The 27273-nt window shown below is 40.9% G+C and overlaps 1 protein-coding gene across 4 annotated transcripts in view; it reads left to right on the top strand.

The window, feature by feature from the left end:
- The window catches only part of DOCK4 (dedicator of cytokinesis 4), a 381443-nt gene that overhangs the window by 316363 nt on the left and 37807 nt on the right, over window positions 1-27273 (top strand). For all 4 annotated transcript variants that reach the window (XR_012648259.1, XM_075014636.1, XM_075014626.1 and 1 more), the window contains 5 exons: window positions 6051-6199; window positions 7714-7799; window positions 16658-16753; window positions 17885-17945; window positions 22069-22162. Coding sequence is in view for 3 of the 4 variants with exons in the window: in XM_075014636.1 (XP_074870737.1) it covers window positions 6051-6199; window positions 7714-7799; window positions 16658-16753; window positions 17885-17945; window positions 22069-22162 (486 nt within the window). In the remaining variant the exon portion in view is untranslated. The remainder of the gene's footprint in view (window positions 1-6050; window positions 6200-7713; window positions 7800-16657; window positions 16754-17884; window positions 17946-22068; window positions 22163-27273) is intronic.

Here is a 27273-nt window from a genome sequence, read left to right as displayed (position 1 = left end):
AGTTGAATTAATTGTTTGGTTTGCAAGGTGTTTTCAGATCCTTTGATGGAAGTAGTTTGTTTGAGCTACAATCGGGCTATGAGGTCCAGTACTGTTTGTTTATTGAAAAATACTAAGAATGAACATAGAACTCAAATCAAAGCATTGTTGTCATTGTGATGTCGTCTTTTCCAATCTGCTGAAAGATAAGAAAAATCAAAATGATTAAATGGTTTTTGACAAGGGGGTTACAGTTGAATATTCAAAAATTCTCGCCTGTAATTGTATATTCCTCATCTGACCATCCCAGTTATTTGAGTGCTCTTGCTTATTAATTAAAACTATTTTTTCTCAAAATCATCTAATTATTTATGAGTCAGAAATACCCACTAGCAGCTAAACTATCTGGGAGGAAGGGAACACAACGGCAGCTTATAGAACTCCTGTGTTGTGTCATAACAACATCAGAGGACCAGGAGAAGGAACATCTGTTTCAGCTTCGGTCCAGCAGCAGGGTCCAGAAGCTCCACCAGACAAACCATTGTAAGTCTATGAGAGAGATACTTGGACACTCGTCTTACTCTGGAGTTCCATCCCAAGGACTCTTCTCGTACTTCATGGGTTCGTTTGTCCGTGTAGCTCAGAAGAATGCACAGCATTCATCCTCTATCACAGATTGATTATGCAGGGGGCTGAAAGAAGACTTTACATCCCAGGAAATAATCACCAGACTCACATAGACCAAACACACAGACCCATGAAAAGATGTCATTCGCTACAACTCCCTGAAAAAATTGGACCCCATTTGTCTGGCATTAACTGCCATTTTCAACAAATGAAAACAGTTCCACTGTGCCCCCAGCTTCTAGATGAAATCTGTAACAGTGCTCGTCTACAAGAAAGGTTTATGAGATGACCTCAGCAACTGGAGAAAAATCTTTTTCTAAACAAAGAAAGCAGTCCTTTATCACCTTAAAGACTAACAATATTATTTATTAGGCAATGAGTTTTCATGGGAAAGACCCGCTTCTTCATATCTGAAGAATAACAACCCAATGAAGAAGCGGGTCTTTCCTACACAAGCTCATGATCTAATAAATAGTATTGTTAGTCTTTAAGGTGCTACAGGACTACTTGCTTTATTTTGTGAAGATACAGACTAACATGGCTACCTCTCTGAGACCAATCTTTTTCTGTTCCATTATGTGCTAACTGTAAACCAGCTGCTTCAGGGCTGGGATAATAGATTGGTTAGTGAGCAGAGGAGTCAGAAGCTCCATTGTGAAAGGCCATGTTTAATTCCACCTGCTCCTACTTCTTAAGGTTGTAGAGCACAGCAGGGTACTGAAGGGGTCAAATCCACTCCAGCTGATCCTCAGACTGTGGAGCACCTCAGAGAAAAATTAGCTGGGATGTTTGTTGGTAACAGCATTTTAAAAGTTGGCATTACACCACCTATATCCCTCCCTGACATGCACTGAGCTCAGCTAAGGTTTATTTGAGGACTGAGCTACCTGTTTTTATTACATGTCATTTCTATTGTTTTTTCCTATTGTTTAGAAATAAAAATGCTTTAAAATTTGGATTCAAGACCTGTGCAGCTTGCCATTAGGCCCCTGCCTCAGGGAAGAGTATATCTCCTCAGAGTTCAACTTCTCTCACTTTTTTCTTCAGTGAATCCATGAAGCCCATGAATTCAGCCTTCCAAGATTCAAGATGAATTGTCCAATGAAACCTGAGTCCCACCCAGCTTGTCAGCCCCCTCCTTTCTCCTTCGCACTCCCAACACATCAGTTACAGGCACTGAGAAATTCACCTTTGAGCAAATGGTTTTTTACTCCAGGACTGCTAAAGACTCTAATAAACAAGGCAGACCTGAGGCTGGTAAGACAAAATTCTGTCAGTGAGTTAAAGTGAAAAACTCAAGTCCCTATCCAAGAAGATAACTGACTCCCCCAACCTCTTTAAATTGGGTGAAATTGATTGCACAAGTTCAGGCTCATACTTGTCAGTGACTGAGAAGTGGGCAGTCAAGCCAAGTGATAGCACCCGTGCCTGACCTAGTAGTTAGTGTGAGTGTCAGTAGTCAGGAACTGGAGCTGGAGTTAAGGCTGGATGCCAGAATCAGAAGTCAGGAATCAGACCAGATATCAAATCTAGATTCAGAGACCAGATTCCCAAGCCCAGGATCAGGAGGCCCAGTTTACTTGGAGTGAGGCAGGACTGGGTGCACAAGAGGAATGGAACTGGAAAAATTCAGCAACCAAGTTGAGAACAACTAGTTATAGGAATATCTCAGCAATCGGCGAATACTTTGAGCAGCTGTTTAACTTCTGCTGCTGGACTTAAGATCCCGTCTGGTGACCATTCCAACTAACCTTGCGGTAGATCCAATTACACAGCTTACTATTGGGCATATGTGCTCATTAAGTTGCCCAGAGACGGATACTGCTCAACGCCCTGGGTCCAGTTTGGCTCTGCTGCAGGCCCTGATTCGTGACAGAGGCTTTAAAAATCCTGGGCATTGTCCCACTCCTGCAAGAGAGACTGGCCAACCCAGGACCCATGGTGCTCTTCTCCAAGGGTATAATGTGCTCCAAGGCTCAAGCACCCACTGAAAACAATAGGGGGTCCTCAACACCTGTGGGGCTAAATTAATATTCTATGGACCTCAGTACCAGGGCCATAGCCCTGCTTCACCTATGCTGTGCCCTGAGGCCCTGCCTCCACTTGGCTTCTTCCCCCTGAGGATGTGAAGCCACTCACACACTGGGAGTGGATGGAGAGGTGCGCCCACGAGCAAAAACAAAAGTCAGTGCCTGTGTTCAGGAAGATCATGCCATTATATGTGTGATGACTCTCACTGAGATTCCTGAGATCCATATATAAGATGTTATGGTTATAGATGGTCAGAACAGAGTCAGTGTTGACATTCCTGTCCCGTCCCCTGAGGAAGAACTTCAACCCTGTCAGGAATGCTCTGGGGAAGAGGAGAGATCTCCAAAGGCTGAACCACTAGTCCCTCCAATTTATAGTTGTCTTCACCAGATAAAGCAGTCACACGTGCCTCACCATCAGCACCGGAAGACTATAGGCAATGCCAGGATCTCCAGACACTCTTCAGAGCAACCTGCAGAAATTACAGGACACCTCCTAAATTATTGTATAGCCTCCAGAGCATGAATCCTGATGATATCTTCTTACTATGGCAGAAAGACCAATCAACATACAGGGTACCAGGACCCACCAAGAATCCAGTTTCACACAAGTTTTCTGGATCTGTGTGTAGTATGTGATTTCTCCAAACATTTCCTGCAGTTCATTCAGCCTTTATGTAGTCAAATTGTCTCAGACAACATGGCAATAAGTTTTGTATATTAACAAACAGGAAGGGGTAAGGTCTTCCCCTCTCTGATTAGAAGCTGTCTCTTGAACTGTGCATTCACCAGCAGATCACCCTATGAACAAGGGAATGACACAACTTGGTGTAAAAAGCATCTTTCTCGTGGGAATCACTTCATGTCTCGAGATAAAAAGACATTGAAATAATGTACACACCAATTAGGTGACTCACAAGCAGTATTCATTGAGGAGGAGCATGCAAGGACCCCACTGTACCACAGTATGTAAGACTGCTCTGTGGAGGGATGCACCTGCAGTAAAAGCTTATTTGATTTAATTATATCTTTACAAGTGGATTTTTTCTGGATGCATTACTTGAGTTTCCTAAGGCCTGGAGAAATTGATGTAGTTATTTAAAAGTGTACAAATTTCCTAGAGCTAAGGCATTTATGTGACTTACAATTAATAAAACCAACAATAATTCATGTTAATTTTCTAATTGATAAACCATAATGCAGCCAAAGAATAATTTAATAAACACTTCTGTAAGTTTATTGTAGAGTTTTAAACATTAGAGGCTTAATTTTCCACCTGTGTAACTCTACCTAATGGCAGTGGGCTAGAGTGGTGAACCAGGTGCTGGCAATGTATAAGGTGATTACTTCTATCATATTCTAAAGAGTTTTTGCTCTTGATTTTGATAGGTGACTATGGACTTGATATTTGAAAGTAGATAAGAGACCTAAGAACACAAGTTCCATTAAAATACATAACATATAACAAGAAATTTCAGCTTACATTGTGCCCCCTAAATAACATAGCTACTATTGAAAAAGCTCACCCGCTACAAAGTTTATCATTTCCGACAGACAGTGTAAGACACCAAAAGACCTTTCTACTAATGACAAAAGCTAAACAATTCAAAGCTAACATTAAATCTCCTAATTTAATTTCACCCCCTTGTGCAATATATGCAGTAGACTCCTGACTTATGCGGAGGCTGTGTTTTTGGCAACCTCCATGTAAATTCAATTTTCATGTAACTCAGGAGCCAGGAGACTGACAAGTGCAGCAGCTGGTGAGCCATGGGCACATTGCTGGTCAGTTTCCTGGCTCCCCACCACTCTGGGAACCAGGTATGGCTTCTCCTTGGCTTCCTCCTGCTGAAGGAGCCGGGAAGAAGCTGCGCCACTGCGGCTGCCTGCCCAGCTCCCCCCAGGTAGAGGAAACCAGGCAGGCAGACAGCCGTAGAGCAGCTTCGAGTTGCACTTAACTTGCATTAACTCAAGTTAAGCTCAACTTGAAATCACGCATTTTGGAGGTTTACGCTACACTGTGTAAATGTACCTACTATTTGGATGCCATCTGTAACGTTCAAGTAGGAGACAGTGTGTTAATGGCAGAGGTGTCAGCTTCTTTTCTAAAGCAAAACATTTTGAGAAAAAAAGTCCTAGCATCCATTTTTGCAGGCAGAATTTCTTCTCTTTTTGTGCTCACCAAGTGAAAGGTGGCTGCAAATCTGAGTACTGGTGCCTCCGCTTAATGTGCTTATGCTGTCAAGCAGTAAACCTTATTTGGAAACACAAAAGTGCAGGAGCAATTTGTACCTGCAAAAGGGAAGAGCCTTTTTGCAAAAGATGCCCTAACTGTCATGGCTCTTAAAACAGTCTTAAATAAAGCTATACCCATTGAACATGTTATTTCTCCTTCTGCCCCTTCCAACAAAAACAGCATGGGGAGTGAACAACACGGCATCATTCATGAGCTCTGAGCTCCAAGTATGTCATTATGAATACGGAGGATATGCAGCTGCGTAGGACACCGGTAAATGTGGAGCACCACTGTTCCCCAGATCAACCAGTGCCCCGTGCTGCCTGTGCCTTGTGATGACCGAGGGCAGTCCCAGCTCACACATCCACAATCCCACACCCCCCGGCTCTCTCTCTGCCTTTGGACCCAGGTGACCCAATACCTTGACCCCTGTTCCACTTCCTAGCCCTGGTGGCCCAATTCCTCAGTCCTTCAGACCCTGCTGTAACTCCCAGCCCTGGTGCCCAAATCCTCAGTGCCCCCAAGCCCTTGAAGCGTCCTGCCCCCTGCTCTGACCACCTCCTGTCCTGGTGGCCCAAACCCTAAGCTCCCTAGCTCTCTGCTCCATCTCCTGGCCTGGCAGCTGAATTCTCCCACCCGCTATTCTGTCTGCTCCCCGGTTCTGGTGGCTCCAATCCTCTAGCACTCTGCTCCATTGATCAGCACCTGTGACCCCAATCCCCCATCCCCTCCTCTGCCTCCTGGCTCACAGCTCAGGGGACTGCACCACTCCCTCTTCCAGCTGTTCCCCATTAGCCTCCTAGCCTTGCTCCTGCCCCCACTGCTTCTACCCCCACAGCCCTCCCCTGCAGAGTTGCTGCCCCATTGTCCAGCAGGCGATGGGAGGTGCAGGTGCTCGACCTGTGCAGATGACCAGAAGGACAAAAGAGCAGCCCTACAGAACTCCATTGTAAAATATGATACATCAGGTTGAGCCTCTGTTCTGCTCTTTCTGTGGCTTTTCCTCTTCCTTTTCCTTGCGTGGGTTTGAGAAATAATCCATGCCAGGCATGCTATCAGCCAACCAAACTGTGAACATGTAGAGCACCATTTCCTAATTCTTCATCGTTTAGTTTGAATCATTTGGTAACTCACCCAAGAGTGAATACAATTCACATTCAGTTTACTTTTTATTTTAGGGGAACACAAACTTCACTTCATCCCTGCTCTCATTGGCCCCTTCCTAGAAGTGACACTAATACCTCAGCCAGACCTGCGGAATGTAATGATTCCCATTTTCCATGACATGATGGATTGGGAACAAAGGCGCAGTGGCAACTTCAAACAGGTACTGTGTATGAAGTGGTTTAGTGGGGAAGATTTTCTCAGGTAACCTTGGTGCTGATCTACTGTTAGCAGAATCTGTGATGGAGCAGGATTGGAGGGAAGATGGAAGAATGCTAAGCTAGTGGCTCTTGAGCAACCTTTGGCCTCTGAGCTTTTGTTTGTTTAGTATTTTGGTGTGGCTAATTTAAGATGAGGATGAAGTATTCTAGCCCCAGTGAAGTCAGTTGCAGAACTCCTTTTGACTTCACTGGTGTTGCTTTTATTTTTCTACTTTCATAGTATAAATTAGAGAAAAAGATAATGAAGAGGTAACTCAAGAATGACACTGTGATGGCTTTACTGACATAACATCTGATCTCTGTTTGCCCAGCCATCAGACTACTGATTTTTATGACAAACCAAGTCCTGTAAGGATCCAGCTATTTTGGCTTCTCGAGCACTAGCTTAAGCATCAAGTAAGGAACTGCTAAGTATTCCATCTGCTCTTTCAGCTCCCACTCAGTTTTTCAGGCTGCTCAAACCACTTCACTGTGCTCTCCTTCCTGCTGTTTCAAATGAAGCAAAGCAGAAAGTTATTGAATTAGTTTCAAGCAATGATAAGGACTGGAGTGGGAGCTCTTTCGGAAGCACAGAACAAACTAAGCAAAAGCAGAAGCATGTTATATAAGTGATTTTTCCCCTCTCACATTTTTTAAATACATTGTTAAAATTATTGTAAAATGTTGCGGAGGACTAATTGTAAAAACAGATTTTGCATAAACAAAGCACTGATTTGCTGGTTCTCTGTGTTGATCATTAGTTTAAAGGTACAATGTAATTGTGATTAGTGATTTAATAGAGCATTTCAATAATAGGTTAGTTTCTCTTCTAGCTTTTCAGTCACCAGCAGCTATATTACTGGAGGGGAGGTTATTCTCGTTGGATGTATTAATAATCAAAGCAGCCTTGCCCATGTTTTCTCAATAATCAGTGCAGTTACAAATATTTTATGCAAAGATTTTTCAGCTATAAAACATTTATTCCCCAACTCTTCTTGACAAATGACTTGAAATGTCAGTGCATCTGCTATGTACGTTACACTGGAATAAGGGTAGGTTTTCAGGAGTAGCAGAAGCGACTGTGAGCCCCAAACTGTTAATCCCTGAATTCAAAGAGTGGGATGGTGGAGCAGAGAGGGCTGGTTTTATATTAAGGTCCAAATAATCACTTGCGTTTGCAGCCCTGCGGTAAGAATTCAGTCTTGTTGGGCTGCGTGCTTTTTTGTTTGACTCTATAAATAGATAGCTGCCTTAGCAGCAGCAAATGCTACTCAGCCTGGAGTTTTAAAGTCACATTGCTTCATTTAAATTAGTCCTCAGGGATGACAGAAGATGAAGTGACCTATTCTGAAATTTGCATTTCTTAACGATAAGAGTAAGGAATACATTTACAAAACCTCTTACTAAAAAAAAAACATTTTTTGCAATTTGCTCACACCTAATTTAAGCACAAAGAAGCCTTTTATATATGTTCCAGGTGGAGGCAAAACTGATTGACAAATTGGATAGCTTGATGTCAGAAGGCAAAGGTGATGAAACGTACCGAGAACTCTTCAACAGCATGTGAGTAATAAATTTGTTTTTAATTCATGCCTTGTGTTCAGTTTGATAAATTAACTGCTAAATATTACTGTGGACAAAATGTGCCAAAAGAGCTGTGGTCTCAGAATGCTTTGTTTTTTTGAAACTTGTGAAGTAAAGGCTATTTCTCTAAATGAAGAAATGTACCTTATTGTATTTTTAATGATGAGTTTTTCCTATGTTATACCATAAACTGTTTTCTATTATAACATGAATTTTAGAATCAGAAAAGACAGAGGCTTAGTGAGTGAGTCAAACACAGTTAGAACAAAAATTTTGCACATAACGTTTGTAAAACATGAGCTTTAAAGTAGCAAATTGACCAAAATTTGCTGTTGTCCAGATAGTTTCACTTCTTGATTTCCTGATGGATTATAAAATGGCTATTTAGATTATTCTCATGTAATAATGTTGTTTATAAATGATTTTGGACATTGTCTCTCTTTAATAATTGGCATATCATTTGTTCCTAACATCATGATCTAATGGTGAAGGAGGACAAATGCTTGCTTTATAATAGAACTCCTAAGATTGGCCATGTATTATCCCCACGGACTGAAATTGGTGACCATCACTGACACAAACACATTAATTAATCTCCCCCTCCCCAGTTCCAGCTTCACCTATGTGGGAAACCTGTATGTAGTCTCTTTAGAACGTGGTATATTTTTCCTCCACTGGATTCCATTTTACATATGTATTTCCTAGTACTATTTTACACATATAGCATTTGTTTATTAATTGGGTTTCTTCCTTATAAGTGGAAGGGAAAAGGTGATTTTTTTTTAAGCTTTATTGCTTTAGAATTAAAATCAACTTCATTTATTTCTTCTCCTGGTGTATGCCAAACAGATAATACTCTATAAGTCCATTAAAGAAAAAAATATAATACCAAAATAAATGCTTATTCCTTTAAGATACAGGGAGGAAAAGAAGTTTATGAAGTGAAATGACAGCTGAAGTGTATAGTAAAAAATAATTTGTGCAGTAGTGATTCTTTAAACATTCAGGTAGCTCTAAGAAAAGCTAAGAAAGTTTTGAAATCTTGTAGTTAAAAGTGTAACATGATTTTAAGATAAAAGCATTAAAAAAGTTCTTTTATGAACTTATAAAGCCTGCATTTGCTCCAGTGCACAAGCATGTCATTAACGGATTGAAGTGACTTCAGGTGATCTCAGAAAATCTATGGAAAACACTGACTGTTGATTTTGAGTTACATATAAAAGGGTAGTAGATAAATGGGTAAAGCATTTTTTCAACCCAGTTGCTTAATAATGATTGTGTGGTTTAATTTACAAGAAGGATTGAATTACCTGTCCTGGAAGGGGGAGGGCATGGTGGGAGGGAGGGCACTAATGTGACAGGTGATTTAAAGAAAGGGAATCCTGAAAATGTTAGAGGCTTTGTAGTCATTATTTCAAAGGCTCAGATTCTCACTGTCAAAGAGTCTGAAATCTTCTTCCATTGTCAGTTTAAGCAGCTTTTTTGGAGGGTTGTGACACATGCCTTCTTGATTTAAAAATAAAACTCATATGATTACACTGAGCAGATAATAAAATGATATGCATACTATTTCGAGGAAGTGGAAACAACTAGCACAGTTTTCATACAGTTGTAGCTTTGCTTTTGAAAATGGAACTGCTCTTATTTTACATGCTCAAATGTGAGTCTTCAAATTGCCTGCTAATAATTTTTAGTAGTTGTATGACTGAGTGAAGTCAAGGGGACACAGATAATCCACATGCATTGTCTGGACACATTATATCAGTTTAAACAGTATTTGGGTGTCTGTCCTGTTTGCTCGCTCTCAATGTCATGAATAAGAAAATAGTAATATCTCCACATTCTTGTGTAAACTTTAGTTTTGGAGCAATTCTAAGCACTTTTCCACTGAGGACACATCATGTTTTATAGCCAAATTATAGACATCACTGTACATCTTTGAAATGCTGCATGCTTGAGGTTTTGATGTTTATAATGAAATTTCCTATAAAATGCAAAGGGAAAAACATTGCTTCTATTCATCTTTTGGCAGGCATCATCCAGAGACATTTGCAGTTGGCCCAAGGATAGTTGTCTCACAATCACCAACATGCCATTAATAAGGCTTTGATTTTTCCCAGGGATATTACTAAAAATCACAGGCAGGTCCTGGGAAATAAACAGAAATTCATGTAAGCCCATTGCCTTTCTGTGATTTTTACTAGAACTATCTGTGATAAAATGGAGAAGGAGGAGGGTTCAATATGGTGTCTCCTCACTGGCTACCAAGGCTGGGCAGCTGTGGGGAGCTCTGCCATGCACAGGGACTCCAGAGTCCCTACCACCCCGCCTCAGCGACTGCGAGTTGTTCACTGCCTGCAGGACAATTTCAGCCTTGGTGCAGAAAATGTTGCAGAGGTCTCTGGATGTCATGGATTCTGTGATAGCCTTAGTCATTATTGAATGTACTAATGATGGAGTCATGTATAATTTTGTTGTGGTTAAGAATCAGTCCTTCTATTTGCTGTCAAATATAATCCAGACAGAAAAAGAACCCCTTGATCTCCCTTTAAATTGTTAATCTGAAATTGAAGGCAATTGGGGGCCCTAGCTGAGTAACATGGAAATACATGTTTATGCTTTACAAAAGAGGTTGACAGAACAAAATCTTTGTGTGGTGTTGCACAGATCAGAAGCTGACTTTATTTTTAAGTAACGTATGCTTTTATGCAAGCCCTTCCTTTCCAAAAGCCTCTCATTCTAAATAACATGTAGAAAAGTACTGCAGTCTTCTGAATTTACAGGGCAAGCTGTTCATTTTTACAGGTTGTGCACTGCAACTGATGTGTTCCAGTGCTATTAAACTAGAGGACCACATATTTTGTGTCTTCTGTAGGGACAGCTTACTGTATATGCCAGGTGCTCATACCCTCCCACAAGGTCCCTGTGTGCCACCCTCCCATCTTTTAGTTTGAGGATTCCCTACAGCTCCCTACGACCTCCATGCCAGTGCTCTGTATGTCTCCGATTCTCTCCTTCTCCATTCCACTCCACCCAGCTCCTAAGGCTTTGTGTTCCCCTATGTCTCCACTCTATCCATTCCAGGAACTCTGTGTTCTCCCCTTTCTCCCCCTGTGTCTCCACATTCCCACTCCCTCACATACCAAGTCCCCAATTCACTCCCCACATCACGTGTTCTGTGTATGCATCCTATTTCCCTTGCCTCCCATTTCCCCATGTCCCATCAATCGCATTTCTTTTCTTTCTGTCTTGGAGGCAAGACACTCACTGTGTTGGCATTTTAAACTACACTAAGAGGATGGGTAAAGCTGAGATGAGGTGTTGTTATACTGAAACATGTTAATGCCTACCATCAACCAATGCTTCAGTTTGTAGATGGTTACTGAATTGTTGCAGTTGCTGGATCTGCTAAGCAGACACAAGAGCTCTCTCTGTCCCCATTTCACTCCTCCAGTTTTGTGACTTTTACCAAAGTCAATAGGGTTTGCCTACTGGTGCCTATAACAGACCATAAAATTCTGGAATTAAGTGGTTGCAGCATTCAAAAGTTATCTCATTACAGAGAGAATTGTCTGATAGTAATGTCTCGCGTGACCAGTCGATGAATTTCAAGGGAGAAGCCTGAGTAGTTTTTAAGCTTGAAGCTGGATTGACGTACTAAGCTGGGAGGGATTGCAAGTGCTTTGGAGGATAGAGTTATAATTCAAAATGATCTGGACAAACTGGAGAAATGGTCTGAGGTAAATAGGATGAAGTTCAATAAGGATAAATGCAAAGTGCTCCACTTAGGGAGAAAAAATCAGTTTTACACATTGAAAATGTGAAGTGACTATCTAGGAAGGAGTACCTCAGAATGGGATCTTGGGAAGCAGGGGGAACATAGTGGACCTCAAGCTAAATATGAGTCAACAGTCTGACGTTGTTGCAAAAAAAAAAAAACATCATTCTGAGATTGATTAACCAGAGTGCAGTGAACAAAACACAAAAAGAAATTCTTCCACTTTATGCTAATTAGGCCTAATTGTGTCCAGTTCTGGGTACCACATTTCAAGAAAGATGTGGAGAAATAGGAGACAGTCCAGAGAAGAGCAACAAAAATGATTAACAGTTGAGAAAACATGACCTTGAGGGACAACTAAAAGAATTAGGTTTGTTTAGTTTGGAAAAAAGAAGACTAGGACGGGACTTGGTCACAGCTTTCAAGTACCTAAAAGAATGCTGCAAGGAGGAGGGGAAAAATTATTCTTCTTAACCTCTGACAATAGAGCAAGATGCAATGGACCTCAATTGCAACAACGGAGGATGAGACTGATATTAGGAAAATCTTTCTGTCACAGTGGTTAAATACTGGAATAAATTCCTAGGGAGGTAGTGAAATCTCCATTATTGGAGATATTTAAGAGTAGGTTAGGTAAACATCTGTCAGGGATGATCTAGACAGTGCTTGGTCCTGCTGTGAGTGCAGGGGATTGGACTTGATGATCTCTCAAGGCCCTGCCAGTTCTAGTATTCTGATTCTGTCATGAGAGGGGCATGAGTGGTATGGCCTAATGGCTGGAACCAGGAACCAGAGCTGAGGGTCAGGAATCAGAAGTCACCCTAAGTGTCAGAGCCATGGTCAGAAGCAAGCAGGAAGACGCAATTGGTGTGGATAGGAGCAGGTGCATTACAGTTAAAAATGTACAAAGAAAGACAATAAAAATAATCGGTGATATGGAACAACTTACATACAGAGATTAAAAAGACTGGGACAATTGAGCTTCAAAAATAGATGACCAAGGGGAGATATGATAGAGGTCTATAAAATCATGAACGATGTGGAGAAAGTGAATAGGGAAGAGCTATTTACTCCTTTGCGTATCACAAGAACCAGAGGTCATCCAATTAAATTGATAGGCAACAGGTTTAAAACAAATTTACAAAAGTGCTTCTCACAACACACAGTCAACCTATGGAACTCAGTGCTGGGGGCGGGGGGCGTTGTGCAGACCAAATAATAACTTCCTTCAAAAATGCATCAGATAAGTTCATGGACAATAGGTCCACCAGTGGCTATTTGACAAAATGGTCAGGTGTACAGTCCCTTGCTCTGTGTCCCAAAGCCTCTGGCAGCTAGAAACTGGGACTGGAAGACAGGAAATGAATCTCTCAATAGTTGCTCTGTGGTGCTCATTCTCTCTGAAGTGCCTGGCACCGGCCGCCATCAGAGAACAGGATACTGGGGTAGGTAGCTATTGGTGTGATTCAGTATGGCTCTTCTTATATCCGGGACAGGAGGAAAGTTAGAACTGAGTCAGGCACAGATGTGATCATTGTTGGGGGCATCCAGACTGAGTAACCAGCAGCCCTTCTGCTGCTACCTAGTTTAAAAGGTACTACAGGGGTTGAAAAGCAATGATAAACGGATCACAGAGAAGCGTGCACTGAGTTTCTGGTACAACATGTAGGAAAGAACAGAAGCGTAACTGAAATGCCTGTCATTGTTCTCAAATTTGATCTAGACCTTGCCATGAGGAAACCTGGTGATGTGTTTGAGCGGCTCTTTTGTTATGTGTTTGCTCTGTGTATTATCTGTGAAAGGTGAATGATGCGAAGGAGGAGTCATTAAGTTGTCAGATTGAAGAAAGCAATCTGTTTGTAGTTTGAATAAATATGTTTAATATATTCACATATTCTCAAATTGAAATAGTATGCCCTATCAAAACCACAGCCATGAAATAGACATCACAAACTGTGAAATCTGGTCTTGTTTGTTCTTTTAGCTTATATTATACAGATTTCATGGGGGAAGACCAGAGTTTCTGAAATGTGGGGTCCTACCCCAAGAGGGAGCTGCAGAGGTGGGTTGAGATATTGCCATACTTACTTACTTCTGCACTGCCTTCAGATCTGGAGAGCAGCCGTTGTTGGTCAGATGCCTATCTTCGAAGATAGTGCCCCGCCAGCAGCAGTTCATAAGTTAAGGTGGTAAGACCATACCATGCCATCCTTACTTCTGTGCTGCTGCTGGTGGGAGAGTTGCCTTCAGAGCTTCAGCCAGCAGCTACTGCTCTTCAGCTGCCCAGCTCTGCAGTTAGCACTGTTGTCAGCAGCGGCACAGACATAAGGACAGCATGGCATACTTACTTTGGTGCTGCTGTCTGCATACCATGACCCTCAGCTAGCGGCTGCCATTCTCCAACTCTGAAGGCAGGACTGCTGCCAGCAGCAGCCCCAAAGTAAGGGTAGCAGTCCTGCAACCCCCATTCCCTACAACCTTGTGACTGCCTCACAGCTCCTGTTGGACTCAGCATCCCTATAATTGCAGCATTGAAATAGCTGAAATCATGACATTTATGATTTTTAAAGTCTTATGACCATGCAGTTGACCTGAATGGATGGTGAATTAGATAGGGCCCTATTTATACATATGAAGAGAGCTCCTGTAAGTCAGATACACAAATGGCTTGTGTTCCAAAAGTTTTCATGGGGACCACCCCCCACTCACCAGCAAGCAGCATGAGCATGGTCCAGAGTACTGTGTAGTAACAGGGGCAGCCACACAGCCAGCAAGAAAGAAGCGGCACTTGGAAGGGGAAACCACCTCTTTTTTCCAGATGCTGGCTGTGCGACCACCCCCCCTGCTCCTCCTGAGTCCTCTGGTCAGCACTCACACTGCTGGCCACCACCTGTGCTTTTTCCTGCTCCTTTCAGGCTGCAGGTGAACTTTTGTTTGTGTGGCTGCTCAGAAGTCAGATGTTTTTGGAGCTCAGGGAGCACCAGTACAATAGCCTGATCCTTTTCTAGGAAAAATTAGATTTGTGCCATTCTTAGAAGCATACTGCATATGGTCTTTGTAAGTGTAGTTTGAAATACCCTTCTTCAAAATAAGATTATTAAGCAATGTGGGTAGAAGATTGTGGTCAGTATTGTCTTCTAGCTACATACAAGTCTTGATTCTCTTCTTTTTACATACAGAACTGTGTTGAAAGACTGTTAAGGTTGCCAAGGGAGGTATTCAAAAGTTAAGAAATGCCAGAATTAAGTTTGCCCATGTGTTCATTTTGAAAATCAGGGTGGCTAATGAAAAAGGCTTGGGATTTGCCCTATTAGAGCCAGAATCCTAATGTCACTTTGAAAATGGGAGAGTATTTGTCTGCCTTTGAAGAGAGACGTGATAGGGGCCATGAAAGGCACAGAATTAACACCAGACAGTGGTAGGTCTCCTCCTAACTCCCAGCCCTGTACACTTCCCCATGTCAAAGAGTAGGGAGCACTGGGTATGTGGGAGTGTAAATGAGGCCAGAGAGCATGCTTAGTGAAGCTGGTGTGTGAGAGTTCTGCAGGGCTGAGCATGCTTAGTGCAGTTGAAGGAGAGTGTCGATTGCAGCCTTCGCACTGCAGATTAAATGTTCTGAGATTTTACCTGCTGAGCATGTGCAAACAGCAGTTTTTGAGGCTCCTAACTCAACCAAATATTTATTGGTTTTTATGGGGATGGGACCCACAACTATTCCAAATTTTAAATCCATGCACCAGAGCACAGAGGCACTATAGTCCTTAAAATACATGATCAGAAAAATATTTTAGCATTGACAAAACCTCCTATTTTATCCAAATCTCAGTCTCCAAAATGGTTGAACAATTTTTGCTGAAATGTTCAAAAGCCTTATCTTCAGGCAGAGAGGAAATCTGGAAAGCTGGATTCCAAAGGGTTGAAACTAGGCAAAGATATATGCAACTAATGTGTGATTTAGAAAGGAAAGTGTTGGGGCCCCTTTATAAGCGTCACTGCCAGTTCCTGTACAATACTGCTTTTACTCCAGGAAATGTGCAGTGTGTAATCCTATAAAGGAAAGTACATTTACCGTTCAAAATCTTTTAGTTATGTCAGAGGAATAAAACTATCAGTGCATAAATGGTATTTACTGAATGGGCAATTGTTAGCTTAAAGAAGAATTTTTTTAAGAATCACTTGTCAATAAAAGGCTCTTCCTGTAGTAATTATGCTTTAGTTAAACTACATGTGTACAGAACGATTGCAGAGTAAGTGAGCAAAAATCAGTTGGAGGTCCCATTGAAAGGGAATTTTGAGATGTAGGACATTCTTTTCCAGATGACAGTCTTCAGCAGAGTGGACAAAGTTTTTCGGTCAAATCGTAAATTTTCCAGAAAATGCAGTTTTGGGGAGCTGACTGAAACTATTTGTGAATTGAGGTTGAATTTGGTGAATAGTGTTGGCTGAATAAAAAGCAAAAAATTGGAAAAAGTAGAAGCTTGTTTTGACATTTTCTAAATGAACAATTTTAATATTTTATTTCTAGGTGATATTTCATTTAGAATGGACCCAAACTAAATGTATTTTTGCTTTGTTCATTTAATCAAGAAAGCTAAAATATATTCATTTTCAGCTGGAAACAAATCAATTCTGTTGCATATATTTTGGTTTGGCTGCCCAACTGACAAATCAGTTTTTCATACAGCTTCCGTTTCTTTCTAGTTTTGAAGTGTTAGCATATAAGAAAACAAAAAAATGTTATGAATCTGGGGGATGTATTAAGGTTTTAAAATATTTATACATTTTATAAACATGATTATATTTATATGCATTTTGACTTGGCTAACTTAAAAATCCATTTGCTTTGTCAATGCTTCCTGGATTAGAATTCCACTCTTTGGTCCCTATCCTAGGTAAGATATTGTTTGTAAACTGTGCTACTTGCAAGAAGAGTCCAAAATTAAATCTGTGAATATTGCAGATACGGCCAAGGTGCTTAAGATTCTGGTGAAAGTAAACTGGTTTCTATGGTGACAGATAAAAATAAATGTTGAAATTGCTTTGGGTTTCTTCTTTTCAGTCTACTGAAGAAAATTGAGCGGGAAACATGGAGAGAAAGTGGTGTTTCATTAATCGCCACTGTCACTCGACTAATGGAAAGATTACTAGACTACAGGTGAGCAATTGTCACATGATTTATATTGAGCATGTGCAAGCATTAAAAGTTCTGACGACAAAATTATTCTGGTGGCTTTTGATAACTGGAACATGGAGACTTACACTAGCAGATTACCGGTTCAGATCTGCCTGTGGTTTGGTAGTGACCAAAAGTCCTCGTCTAACAGCTATTTCACAGCCTGTGTGAACTTGTTATTAGCACTATTTCAGTAGTGCCTAGAGGTACCATCCAAAATTAGGCCTGTTGTGGTAGACACTACAAGTACATATAAGAAGACACAGTTCTACGCTGAAGAGATTAAATTCAAATAGACAGCAGAGACAAAGGAGAGATGAAGAAAGTACGGTTACTCTCATTTTTATAGGTGGGGAACCGAGGCACAAAGTATGACTTGCTCAAAGTCACCCAGGAAGTCTGTGACAGAACCAATAATTAAACTCAGATGTCTTGAGTTACAGTTGAGTGTCTTAACCTCCAGGGCTGATACTGTCTTTCCAGACCTTAAGGGACAGGTCCACACATCAAAATCTGTCACAGTTGTCATCTTTATTTACAGTTTCAGAGAAAAGCTGAATAATTTAGTTGTCATGGAGACTAAACTGTTACCTTCTAGAGAAATGCCCATGCTACAACTCTTCTGTGCATAAATAAACTTCGGTCTCCAGGGCTGTCAGTCCAGCAACTTTCAAAGCACTGCATTCCCTGGCAGTTCTAAATAGAGTATTTCTCTCTATTAAGTGGTCAACTGACACACACACACAAATGTTAAAAAGTCACATATATCTTTTATTTTTTTCTTAGTAACTGAGCATGGTAATTTCCATCATTTTAATGCAAGACTGTCAGGCTTATGCTGTTTTTTGTTATTAGTTGAACTGTGTAGCTTTGTCTTAACTTCTGATTTAAAGGTGGGCTATGCAGCCTCTGCAAGCAAAGAGGTATAAGGTCAAACACATCTGGCTCTGCTCTCTGGTAGTGCGGAATAATCTTCAGCTGTATTGTTTTAATTAATTTTCTTCTGCTTAATTCTGCACAATGAAAGATATTCCTAGTTCGGGGACAGGCAGGGGACGGGGACTACTGTCTCACAATGCAGATGTTCTGATCTTTGCTACATTTTATTTTTAGGGACTGCATGAAAATGGGAGAAGTGGATGGTAAAAAGATTGGCTGCACTGTTAGCCTGTTGGTTTGTATAATACTCTTTTTTTCTCTTTTATACTTAAGAAATTAACATTCCATAGTAAAATTCTGTACATGGTTTGAGAAGTATACTTTTTACTAACTTCTCAGTGCACTCCAAACTGCTGGTGTAATCACAGTAATGCCAGTGAATTCACATTGATATAATCAAATATGGGTAGCATTTAAATACATACTTTTAGAGTTCATAGTGATATAGAATCATAGAATTCTAGGGCTGGAAGGGAGCTTAGGAGGTCATCGAGTCAAGCCCCCTGCCTAAAGCAGGATCAACCCCAACTAAATCATCCCAGCCAGGACTTTGTCAAGCTGGGACTTAGAAACTTCTAGGGATGAAAATTCCACCACCTCTCTTGGTAACGTATTCCAGTGCTTCACCAGCCTCCTGGTGAAATAGTTTTTCTTAATATCCAGCCTACTTCTCTCCTTCTGTAACTTGAAACCATTGCTCCTTGTTCTGCCATCTATCACCAGTGGGAACACTCTCTACCCATCCTCTTTAGAGCTCCCCTTCAGGAAGTTGAAGACTGCTATCAAATCTCCTGTCAGTGTTCTCTTCTGCAAACTAATTAAGCTGAAATCTCTCAGCAGCTCCTCATAGGTCACGTGCTTCAACCCCTTAGTCATTTTCGTTGCCCTCCACTGAACCCACTCCAAAGCATCCGCATCCTTTCTATTCTGGGGGGCCCAGAAATGGACGCAATACTCCAGATGTGGCTTCACCGGTGGCAAGTATAGGGGAATAACAGCTTTTCTAGAGCTGCTGGAAATGCTTCTTTGATGCACCCCAATATGCCATTATCCTTCTTTGCTACAAGGGCAAACTGCTGACTCGCATCCAGCCTCTCATCCTCTGTAATCCTCAGCAGAAAACAATTGTACTTCATTTTATTGTCACCATTGCAAAGAAACATGACTTGCAAAAACAGAAGGGTGGAAATGGCCTGTAGATTGATCTGCAGCTGAACCTAAGTCCTACACCTTCAAAGAAACTTCCAAAATCTCCTGAATTCTTGCCTAGAGATAGTCCGTTGCAGCATCTTGTCACAGGAAGGATCTGTCATTTTGTCTTGCAGTGGCACTGGCAATTGTACCTTGGATAAAGGAGCTAATAATGAACTTATGCTCCCTCCCATCATGATCATCTAGATCTGATGTTCATAAAGAGGCTGGTGGCTCCTGAACAGCTGCCTCTTTCCCTTTGTAAATGATGAAAGAAGGAAATACCTAACAATTTGTTTTTGTGCCCAGGAAGACCAGTTTCTCAGTTTCCGAAGAATGTTTCCACCCTAATGCACAGAATATTTCTATTCCAGTCTCAGCGAAGGTTTCAGCTTGCTTAAGTGCCTTCACATGTCTGCACACTAGACTAACATGCTACACACAGTGAATTTCTGAAGATTGCTGATCATTCATGAGATGGTTTCATTTCTGCTTGTAATCTGAAAAGTCAAATTGTCACTCAGTTGTATGAGAGCCACTCCACTAACCAGTTGCTGGTTAGATAAATTCACGTTCATCACACAGCAATGCAAAATAGTCAAGAATTTACTGGTTGTTTGTTAATGAAGCTTGCTCCTTCAACAGCTTCATAAAGGATTAGGTACATTTTTCCAGACATTTTCTTGGCAGCAAAAGTGTGACCGATACACACAATTGTAAAGGCATGCGTCATTAAGTGCAGTGTTTTGGATTTATATGACCTGACTACTATTTTTAACCTGCGCTGACTTCATACTATCTATGTAGATTGTAATACAACAGTCCCACTGAAAATGAAAATTTTGGATTGCTTCCTAAAATATCTCAAATTATCATTCTCCCGTAGTGCTCACTGTTGCAGCTTTATAGCACAGCAAGTTGTCTTCAGCAAAATCATCAGTTATATCTGACAAACCCTAGGAGCTGCATCACACCATACGTGCTGTTTGACTCATCAAGTTGAATTGCTAAGTAATTGGGCAGTTTTTAAACTACTTGCTCTCAGACTTACTGAACCGTGGCACTAACATTGGACCAAAAACAGCTTTATCTGGCACAAGTGTTGTATTCAGTTTTTTAGGTGCTTCAGGCCCTGTGAATTTTGAACCCATATCTAGTGTGCAGGGAATTAAATTTCCTGTAAATGTCTGTGCTTTACACGGTTGGGTGAGTCATTGAGATACCACATGTGAAGGACATCTGTGTTGACATTGCTACTTTGAATTAGTGATGAATTTTTCAAGCTGAAAAAAAATCCTCATTAATGGATATCTAATTTCTAAATAGTACCTTTTTTGAAGACTGCACATTAAGACTTTTAATCAGTTGCTGGAAAAACATATAGCATATTTTCAGAGTAGCTGTATTAGTCTATAGTCCTTAAGGTGCTACAGGACGGCTTGTGTTTGTCACATATTTATCATTACATTTTCACAAATTCTTTTTATTTCTGAGTTGTTGATGCAGCTACATGCCAGCGTCCATTCCACAGAATGTTCCATCTCCAGTCAGAAACGAACTTCAACAAAGATCTATGTAACTTATGTAATACAGGTGTGTGAGGAGCAGTAGAGGCAAGTAGAGCCAGTCTGGTATTGCAGTTCAGTGTCCTGTTTTGTCATGATCCAGCATGCATGGATACTTGCGTTTCATTGGTCTCATATTAACATTTCCGGTCGACCTGGTGCTGGTTTGCATTCCAGGGGCACACATGCAAGTATATCTTTAATATTTTCTCTTTTTTGTATTTTAGCAGATGCTGCACTGCTAGCTGTGCTTCTCCAGTTGCACTAATATGGTAGCTTAGAAGGGACATGTCATTGCAGAAATCATGTCTCTCCATTTTATCAATTTAAAAATACACACTTAACACTTGTATTTTTCCTCTAACTTCCTGCAACAACTTCCCCTGCAATTCTTTCACAGTTCTCCTCCTCACACCATGATTGTAACCCACAGTTTGAGAATCTGAGTATAGGACAAGAACATCCACCATTTATTCCAGTAGTGGGATATGTTCGCAACTTGCCAAAAGCTCGAAAGAGATACATAACAACATGGAACCAGTCACACTCTTTAATGTGGTGGGGCACCCTGCAGCATGAAGGTTGCAGCATGCAGGGATCAATCTTGATCTGAACAGACTGGTTCCAAAATTAAGCATTGCACGTTGGGACCTGTCTGTGCATGTCCTGCAATTCTGTCTTCAAGGTGACAGTGTTGGCAATGTCTGATGTAAGACGCCATTCTCCTACTGCAAACCTCAGAATACACGCTTTAGGGACTGTACTACTCTGACAAACAGAATGAAATATGGAACATCCTGGACACAGTTTCAAAACTGCATGAAGGATTTGATTTAGATGACATCCACATAAGTAATTAGGAGAGGCACATCTAAAAATTGCCAGTAACTCTGAAGACCTGCTCCACGTGCTTGACATAGGTTCACAATAAAACTTTTGTGTGTATAAGACATGGTATCCAATAGTTATGCATCAGTTACCAGCTTTATGAGCATAAGCCAAAGCTGAACAAATCATGTTTTTTTCCCCAGGGTTATTTTGTTTAGAACACATGGATAGTTCTTTGCAATGCTGCCAAAGTCATCCTGGCATTGTGCTGTCACAGAGTGAAAGGTAGACATGAAGTAGAGCAGACATTTTGTTATAATATGAATACAAAAGCCAGAGTGCTTTCAGTTTTGTAAATCAACGTGGAGCTTTCAATGAAACATTAAATGGTTTCAGTGGGGCTTGATAGAAGTACAGATGTATTTTTAGATGGATGGACTGGTATTTCCAAGTAAAGTGCGTCAAATAGATAAAATATGCATGGGATTATAGTTCTAGCAGGTTCTGCCTCTTGTGCAGGAGAATAATTTTTAAAACATTGTAGATATTTTGATTGTTCTCAACCAAATCTAAAAGGCATATATGCACTGGTCTTTATAGTTTGTCACATGTGAACGCGCAACTTCTTGAAACTTGCATGTATTTCTACAACTTTTGATGTGTATGTTCTGTACACTTAACAATTACTTCCAACGCCAATTTTCAGCCGTTTATTCTCCTATTTTACATTGCCACAAACATTCTGTTTGACCACGTATATAATTTTTATTGCAGAATTTTTATAAGACTGAACTGAATAAGGAGGAGATGTATATTCGCTATATCCATAAGCTCTATGACCTGCATCTGAAAGCACAAAACTTCACAGGTAACTGTTGGTCCTGGGCCAATCCTATTCAATTTATTCATAAATGATCTGGAGAAAGGGGTAAACTCTGAGGTGACAAAGTTTGCAAATGATACTAAACTACTCAAGATAGTTAAGACCAAAATAGACTGTGAAGAACTTCAAAAAGATCTTACAAAACTGACTGATAGGGCAACAAAATGGCAAAGGAAATTTAATGTGGTTAAATGTAAGGTAATGTCCTTTGGGAAAAATAACCCCAACTATGCATACAATATGATAGGAGGGTAGTTTAGGTACAGTGAATCAGGAAAGAGATCTTGGAGTCATCGTGGATAGTTCTCTGAAAACATCCACACTGAAAACAGTGTGAAGCAGCAGGCAAAAAAGCAGACAGAATTTTAGTAATCATTAAAAAAGGGATCGAGAATAAGATGGAGAATGTCTTAGTGCCCTTATATAAAACCATGATATGCCCACATATTGAATACTGTGTACAGGTGTGGTCTCCTCATCTCAAAAAAGATATATTGGCATTAGAAAAGGTCAACTAAAATGATTAGAGATTTGGAATGGGTCCTATGTGAAGAGAGATTAAAGAGACTAGGACTTTTCAGCTTAGAAAAGAGGAGTCTTAGAGGGTATATGATAGAGGTATATCAAATTATGAGTGGCATGGAGAAAGAGAATGAGGAAAAATGATTTACTTGTTCCCATAATATAAAAACTAGGGGACACCAAATGAAATTAATGAGCAGCAGGTTTAAAACAAAGAAAAGGGAATTCTTCTTCTCACAGCAGACAGTCAACCAGTAGAACTCCTTGCCAGAGGAAGCTGTGAAGGCTAGGACTATAACAGGGTTTGAAAAAGATCTAGATAAATTCATGGAGGTTAGGTCCATTAATGGCTATTAGCCAGGATGGATAAGGAATGGTGTCCCTAGTCTCTGTTTGTCAGAGGCTGGAGATGAATGGCAGGAGAAAGATGTTACCTTTTTGGTTCACTCCTTCTGGGGCGCCTGACATTGACCACTGTCCGCAGACAGGATACTGGGTTTGATGGATCTTTGTTCTGACCCAGTATGGCCATTCTTATGTTCTTATGTACATGCAACCTAGAAAAAATCTTGAGAGTTAGATTGTGACTTATGCCCTTTCACAGATACAGTGAAGTCACAGGCAATAAGAAACTTACTTTAACCCTTCCGCAGGTCACTTGGATCTTAGATCCAGTTAAGTAAAATAAGAAGGGCCATTCACTGGCTTACTTTCCCCACAGCAGTTGGCACAGAATATGCGGAGGCTTGATTCTGTTTCACACATTTCCCCATATTGCTTTCCAGAGTAGCTGTGCTACGTGGGGTGGACAGTAATTAACTGTTGGTATAAGACGGCTGTACATTTATTTCTGAATCACACGCAGGAGGAACAAGGTGGATTGAAAGACAGAATTCTGATTAAGCTATGTCTTTCTGAGTCACAATGCTTCCTGGCACTGCCACGGGATTGAGGTGGTTCACACCCCAACCCAGACTGTATGTTAAGTCGTAGTTCAGCCCATACCAATTCATGAAATGACTTGATGTTAAATGAGGCAATTCCTGATTTTTCATTCTTTCTGTTTTATATTTTTTTAAAAGCGTAAGTGTTAGGCTGGTCAAATCAGATGTGTTTCTGTAGGGAGGCTGCATTACCAGGGTTTTTGAGCTTTTGCATGTTTCTGTCATGAATGATGAATGGAATTAGCAAAGTTTTCTTTTCTGTTGAGATGGAATCATTTGAGCCAATACAAGTAGGACATCTATTTCCATCTGCACTCCATATGAGATTCCATATGGATAAGAAAAAATGGAGCATTTTGTTTTTTAACACATTTAAATTGATTGTGAAGCTCAGTGAGAGTGTTAGTTTAATTTACCATTACCCTTTCCTCTTCATCCCAACCTCCTTGCTCTGTACTATGGGTAGGTTCTGGATCAAGCACTCTGACTCTGCATCTTACAGCATGGATGCTCCATTTTTAAATGAGGAAGAGGAAAAATATTCAGGGGTGGTCCAATAAATCTTGCTTAATGTAGGAAGCTCTCCATCAGAATGGCCTATTCAACCAAGTGGAAGTGGTCCTTCATGTGGTCATTAACCTGACAAGTCCAACCAAAGCTTTCTTGCACCCAGGACATCTTGCAGTACCAGTTACACCTTCGGTCTTGGTCTTGTACAAATGCATTGAGAGTTCCCCTGGCAGCAATTTCAGTATTTCATTCACTTATCTATGGGAAGTTGGTGTTTTAACACTCCAAGTCAACAAGGTTCTTGGAAGGAGTTACTAGCCTCTGCCAGTTCAAAAATAGCTGGTACCTTTGTGAGATTTTATTACTGTCTTAACAGCTCTTATGCAACCTCCATTCATGCATCTGGCAACTTATTCTTTGTCCTGTCTGCCAGAAAACTGTCTTGCTTGTGGAAATGTCTATACAAGTGAGAGAGCTGCACATTTTTCATGGTGGATCACCCTTGTATGCAGTTTTCTAAAATTAAAGAAACCCTGCAGACCCACCCTAAATTTTTATCCCCAAAGCAATTTCTCAGTTTAAGTTGAACCGGACTCTCATTTACCAGTGTTACCCAAGCTGCAGTCAACCCCACAGGAAAAATGTCTTTATACACTGGATGTCAGGTGATGTTTAGCTTTTCATCAGACTGAATCTTTCTATTCCTCATCTTGTTTGTTCCCTGTGCAGACCACATGAAGGGTCTCGTGGTCTCTTCACCCACAGTCTTCATGGAGATGACTTCCTGGATCATGACAACATACAAAGTAGCTTGGGCTATATTGCCTCAAGTGGTATAAGCTCATTCCACAAGATCCCAGATGATGTCATGGCATTTCTAAGTGATGTTCTGTCTCATATAAATTCAGAATAATGAGCAACTATGGCAATATGGTTGCCATAGACAATTTTTGTGACACAACTGTGATTTTTAGGTTTTTATGTAACGGGTTTTTAATAATCCACCAAGCAAAGAGGGTCAATGAAGCGTGACAAACTAACATCTATATGGGTGTCCAGTATTGTCTGAGTACTGTTCTTTTATATTTTTAAACTATTCATTTCTTGCTTTAAGCAGTAGTTTACTCAGAATAATGCCTCCATGGCATTTTTGTTTTTGTTTGCGTTCATGGCATTTGCAGTCCATGATATTTGCTTTAACACTCCCCCCGCCCCACACAGTGCCCCCTCCATGCCACTCACTTATTTAGTACTACCGGATAAAGGAAGTTTGGCCTCCACTCATGACAAAGGCTAGAAAGAGTCTTCACATTGAAAAGAAAAGGTTCATTTAATCCATCCCCTTGCCTTACATATATTGATGTTCAGTGAAAAGAACACACATAAAAAGTTTAGTTTTACCTTGACCCTTGTCTGTTGTCTGGGGACAGGAAGTGAATGTCACTCTCCTGCCAGTACTCCAGTGTTTTGCATGTATTTCAAGGGTACAGGGATACAGGCAGCTTTCTCTTGAACTCCTATATTTTGTCTGCCTTCACCATAATTTACCACACTGGTTTGCATTCTAATAATTCCTTGTGAGAAAAGGCCTTTTAAAATCTAATGTATAAATCTTTCCTCCCCTCATGAGTGGAACATGTAATGTTTTAGTTCTTTGTGTGTCCCCTCCAGAGACCTCAAAACTGGAATGAGATAACCTTTCAGTTTCCATTCATCTCAGAAGTGTTTAACTTTTTGCACCTTTCCTCTTCAGATAGATTTTTCCATATTGTAAATCAACCCCTCGTGTTTCTTGTGGTGCAAAAGGAATGTATATAAACATTTACCAGGGGTGTTGATAAGCTACTTATATACAACACAATATGTCTAACAGCTTTGCAAATATAGATCTGTACTGCAGAAAACTTCCAGAGCTAAGTCATTGCCTGATAGAAATTGAAAAGGGAACATTAAGCAATTTTCTTTGTAGTACAGTAGACCTCCGACTTATGTGGAATTTATGTTCTTGCGGAACCCTGTGTAAGTCAAATTTTGCATAATTCAGGGATCAGCTTATGTCTCCTGTGAGTGGCAGGCAGCCAAGAGCCTGGCTCTGGGCAGCCTGCTGCTCACAAGAAAGGGAAAACTGGCCAGCCCTGCTGCGCTGATCAGTTTCCCCACTCCTGTCACAGGTGGCAGCCTCCCCGCTCCTGTCAGGGAAGATAGTCAAGCAGCTGCCCCTGACAGGAGCAGTTTCACAGCTCCTGTCAGGGTGGCAGCCGAGAGTCAGGCTTTGGCTGCTGTCTATGACAGGAGTGGGTAAACTGACCAGGGCTGCTGCACTGGTCAGTTTCCTAGCTCCCCTGAGTGGTCAACAGCCCGGAGCCAGCTCCCTGCCACTCAGAGTCGCGTCAACCTGAGATTTGCGCAACTTGAATGTGCATATCTTGGGGTTCTACTGTTTGTTTAGATTTAGTAGTTAAGTAACAATAAAGAAGTCAAGCTGTATCAATCTTAAAGCAATTAATTTTAAATAAAACTATAGATAAGTGTGTTGGATTCTTTAAATATAAAATTAAACTAAAAAAGCTATAGCAAAATAGTATTTTTTAATTTTCAAAGACAAGCTCTCAAAAGTTAGGAAATGCCAGAATTATGGTTGCCAGTTCCCTATCAACCACTCACCTTCCAAATCCTACAACAAACCAGTCAGGGGTCCAACAGACAACAGTTTCCATTACCTCACAAGCTGTATGCCTTCCCATAGTTTGGTCCATCATATACCCTGAATGAGGCACTGGAAAAAATAGTATGCGATTATGTAATTAAAGACTACATCATAATAAAAGAAGGCCAAATGAAGGTTCCAAAGACAGCCTTAATTTTGGCATATCCTAACCTAACCTTAATAATGCCCTTTTTATACAGTTTGTGTGTGCGCGCACATGCACATGTGTGTAATTTCTTAGGCTTTGATGTCAGGGGAATGTTGAATCTTGGGTTTCGTTGTGGACTTTACAGGAATGTGCACAGATCTGGTGTGCATAGCTCCTTCTGCCCTCTTTCCTCCCAGCCCTGTATCCTTCAGCTTGTCCCTGTACAAGTTCTGTCTCCTTACCCCAGGTCTTCATGCCAGTAATG

Source organism: Carettochelys insculpta, chromosome 1 (genome assembly GCF_033958435.1).
Source record: "Carettochelys insculpta isolate YL-2023 chromosome 1, ASM3395843v1, whole genome shotgun sequence".
NCBI lineage: Eukaryota > Metazoa > Chordata > Testudines > Carettochelyidae > Carettochelys > Carettochelys insculpta.
This window is presented reverse-complemented; position numbering and strand designations above follow the sequence as displayed.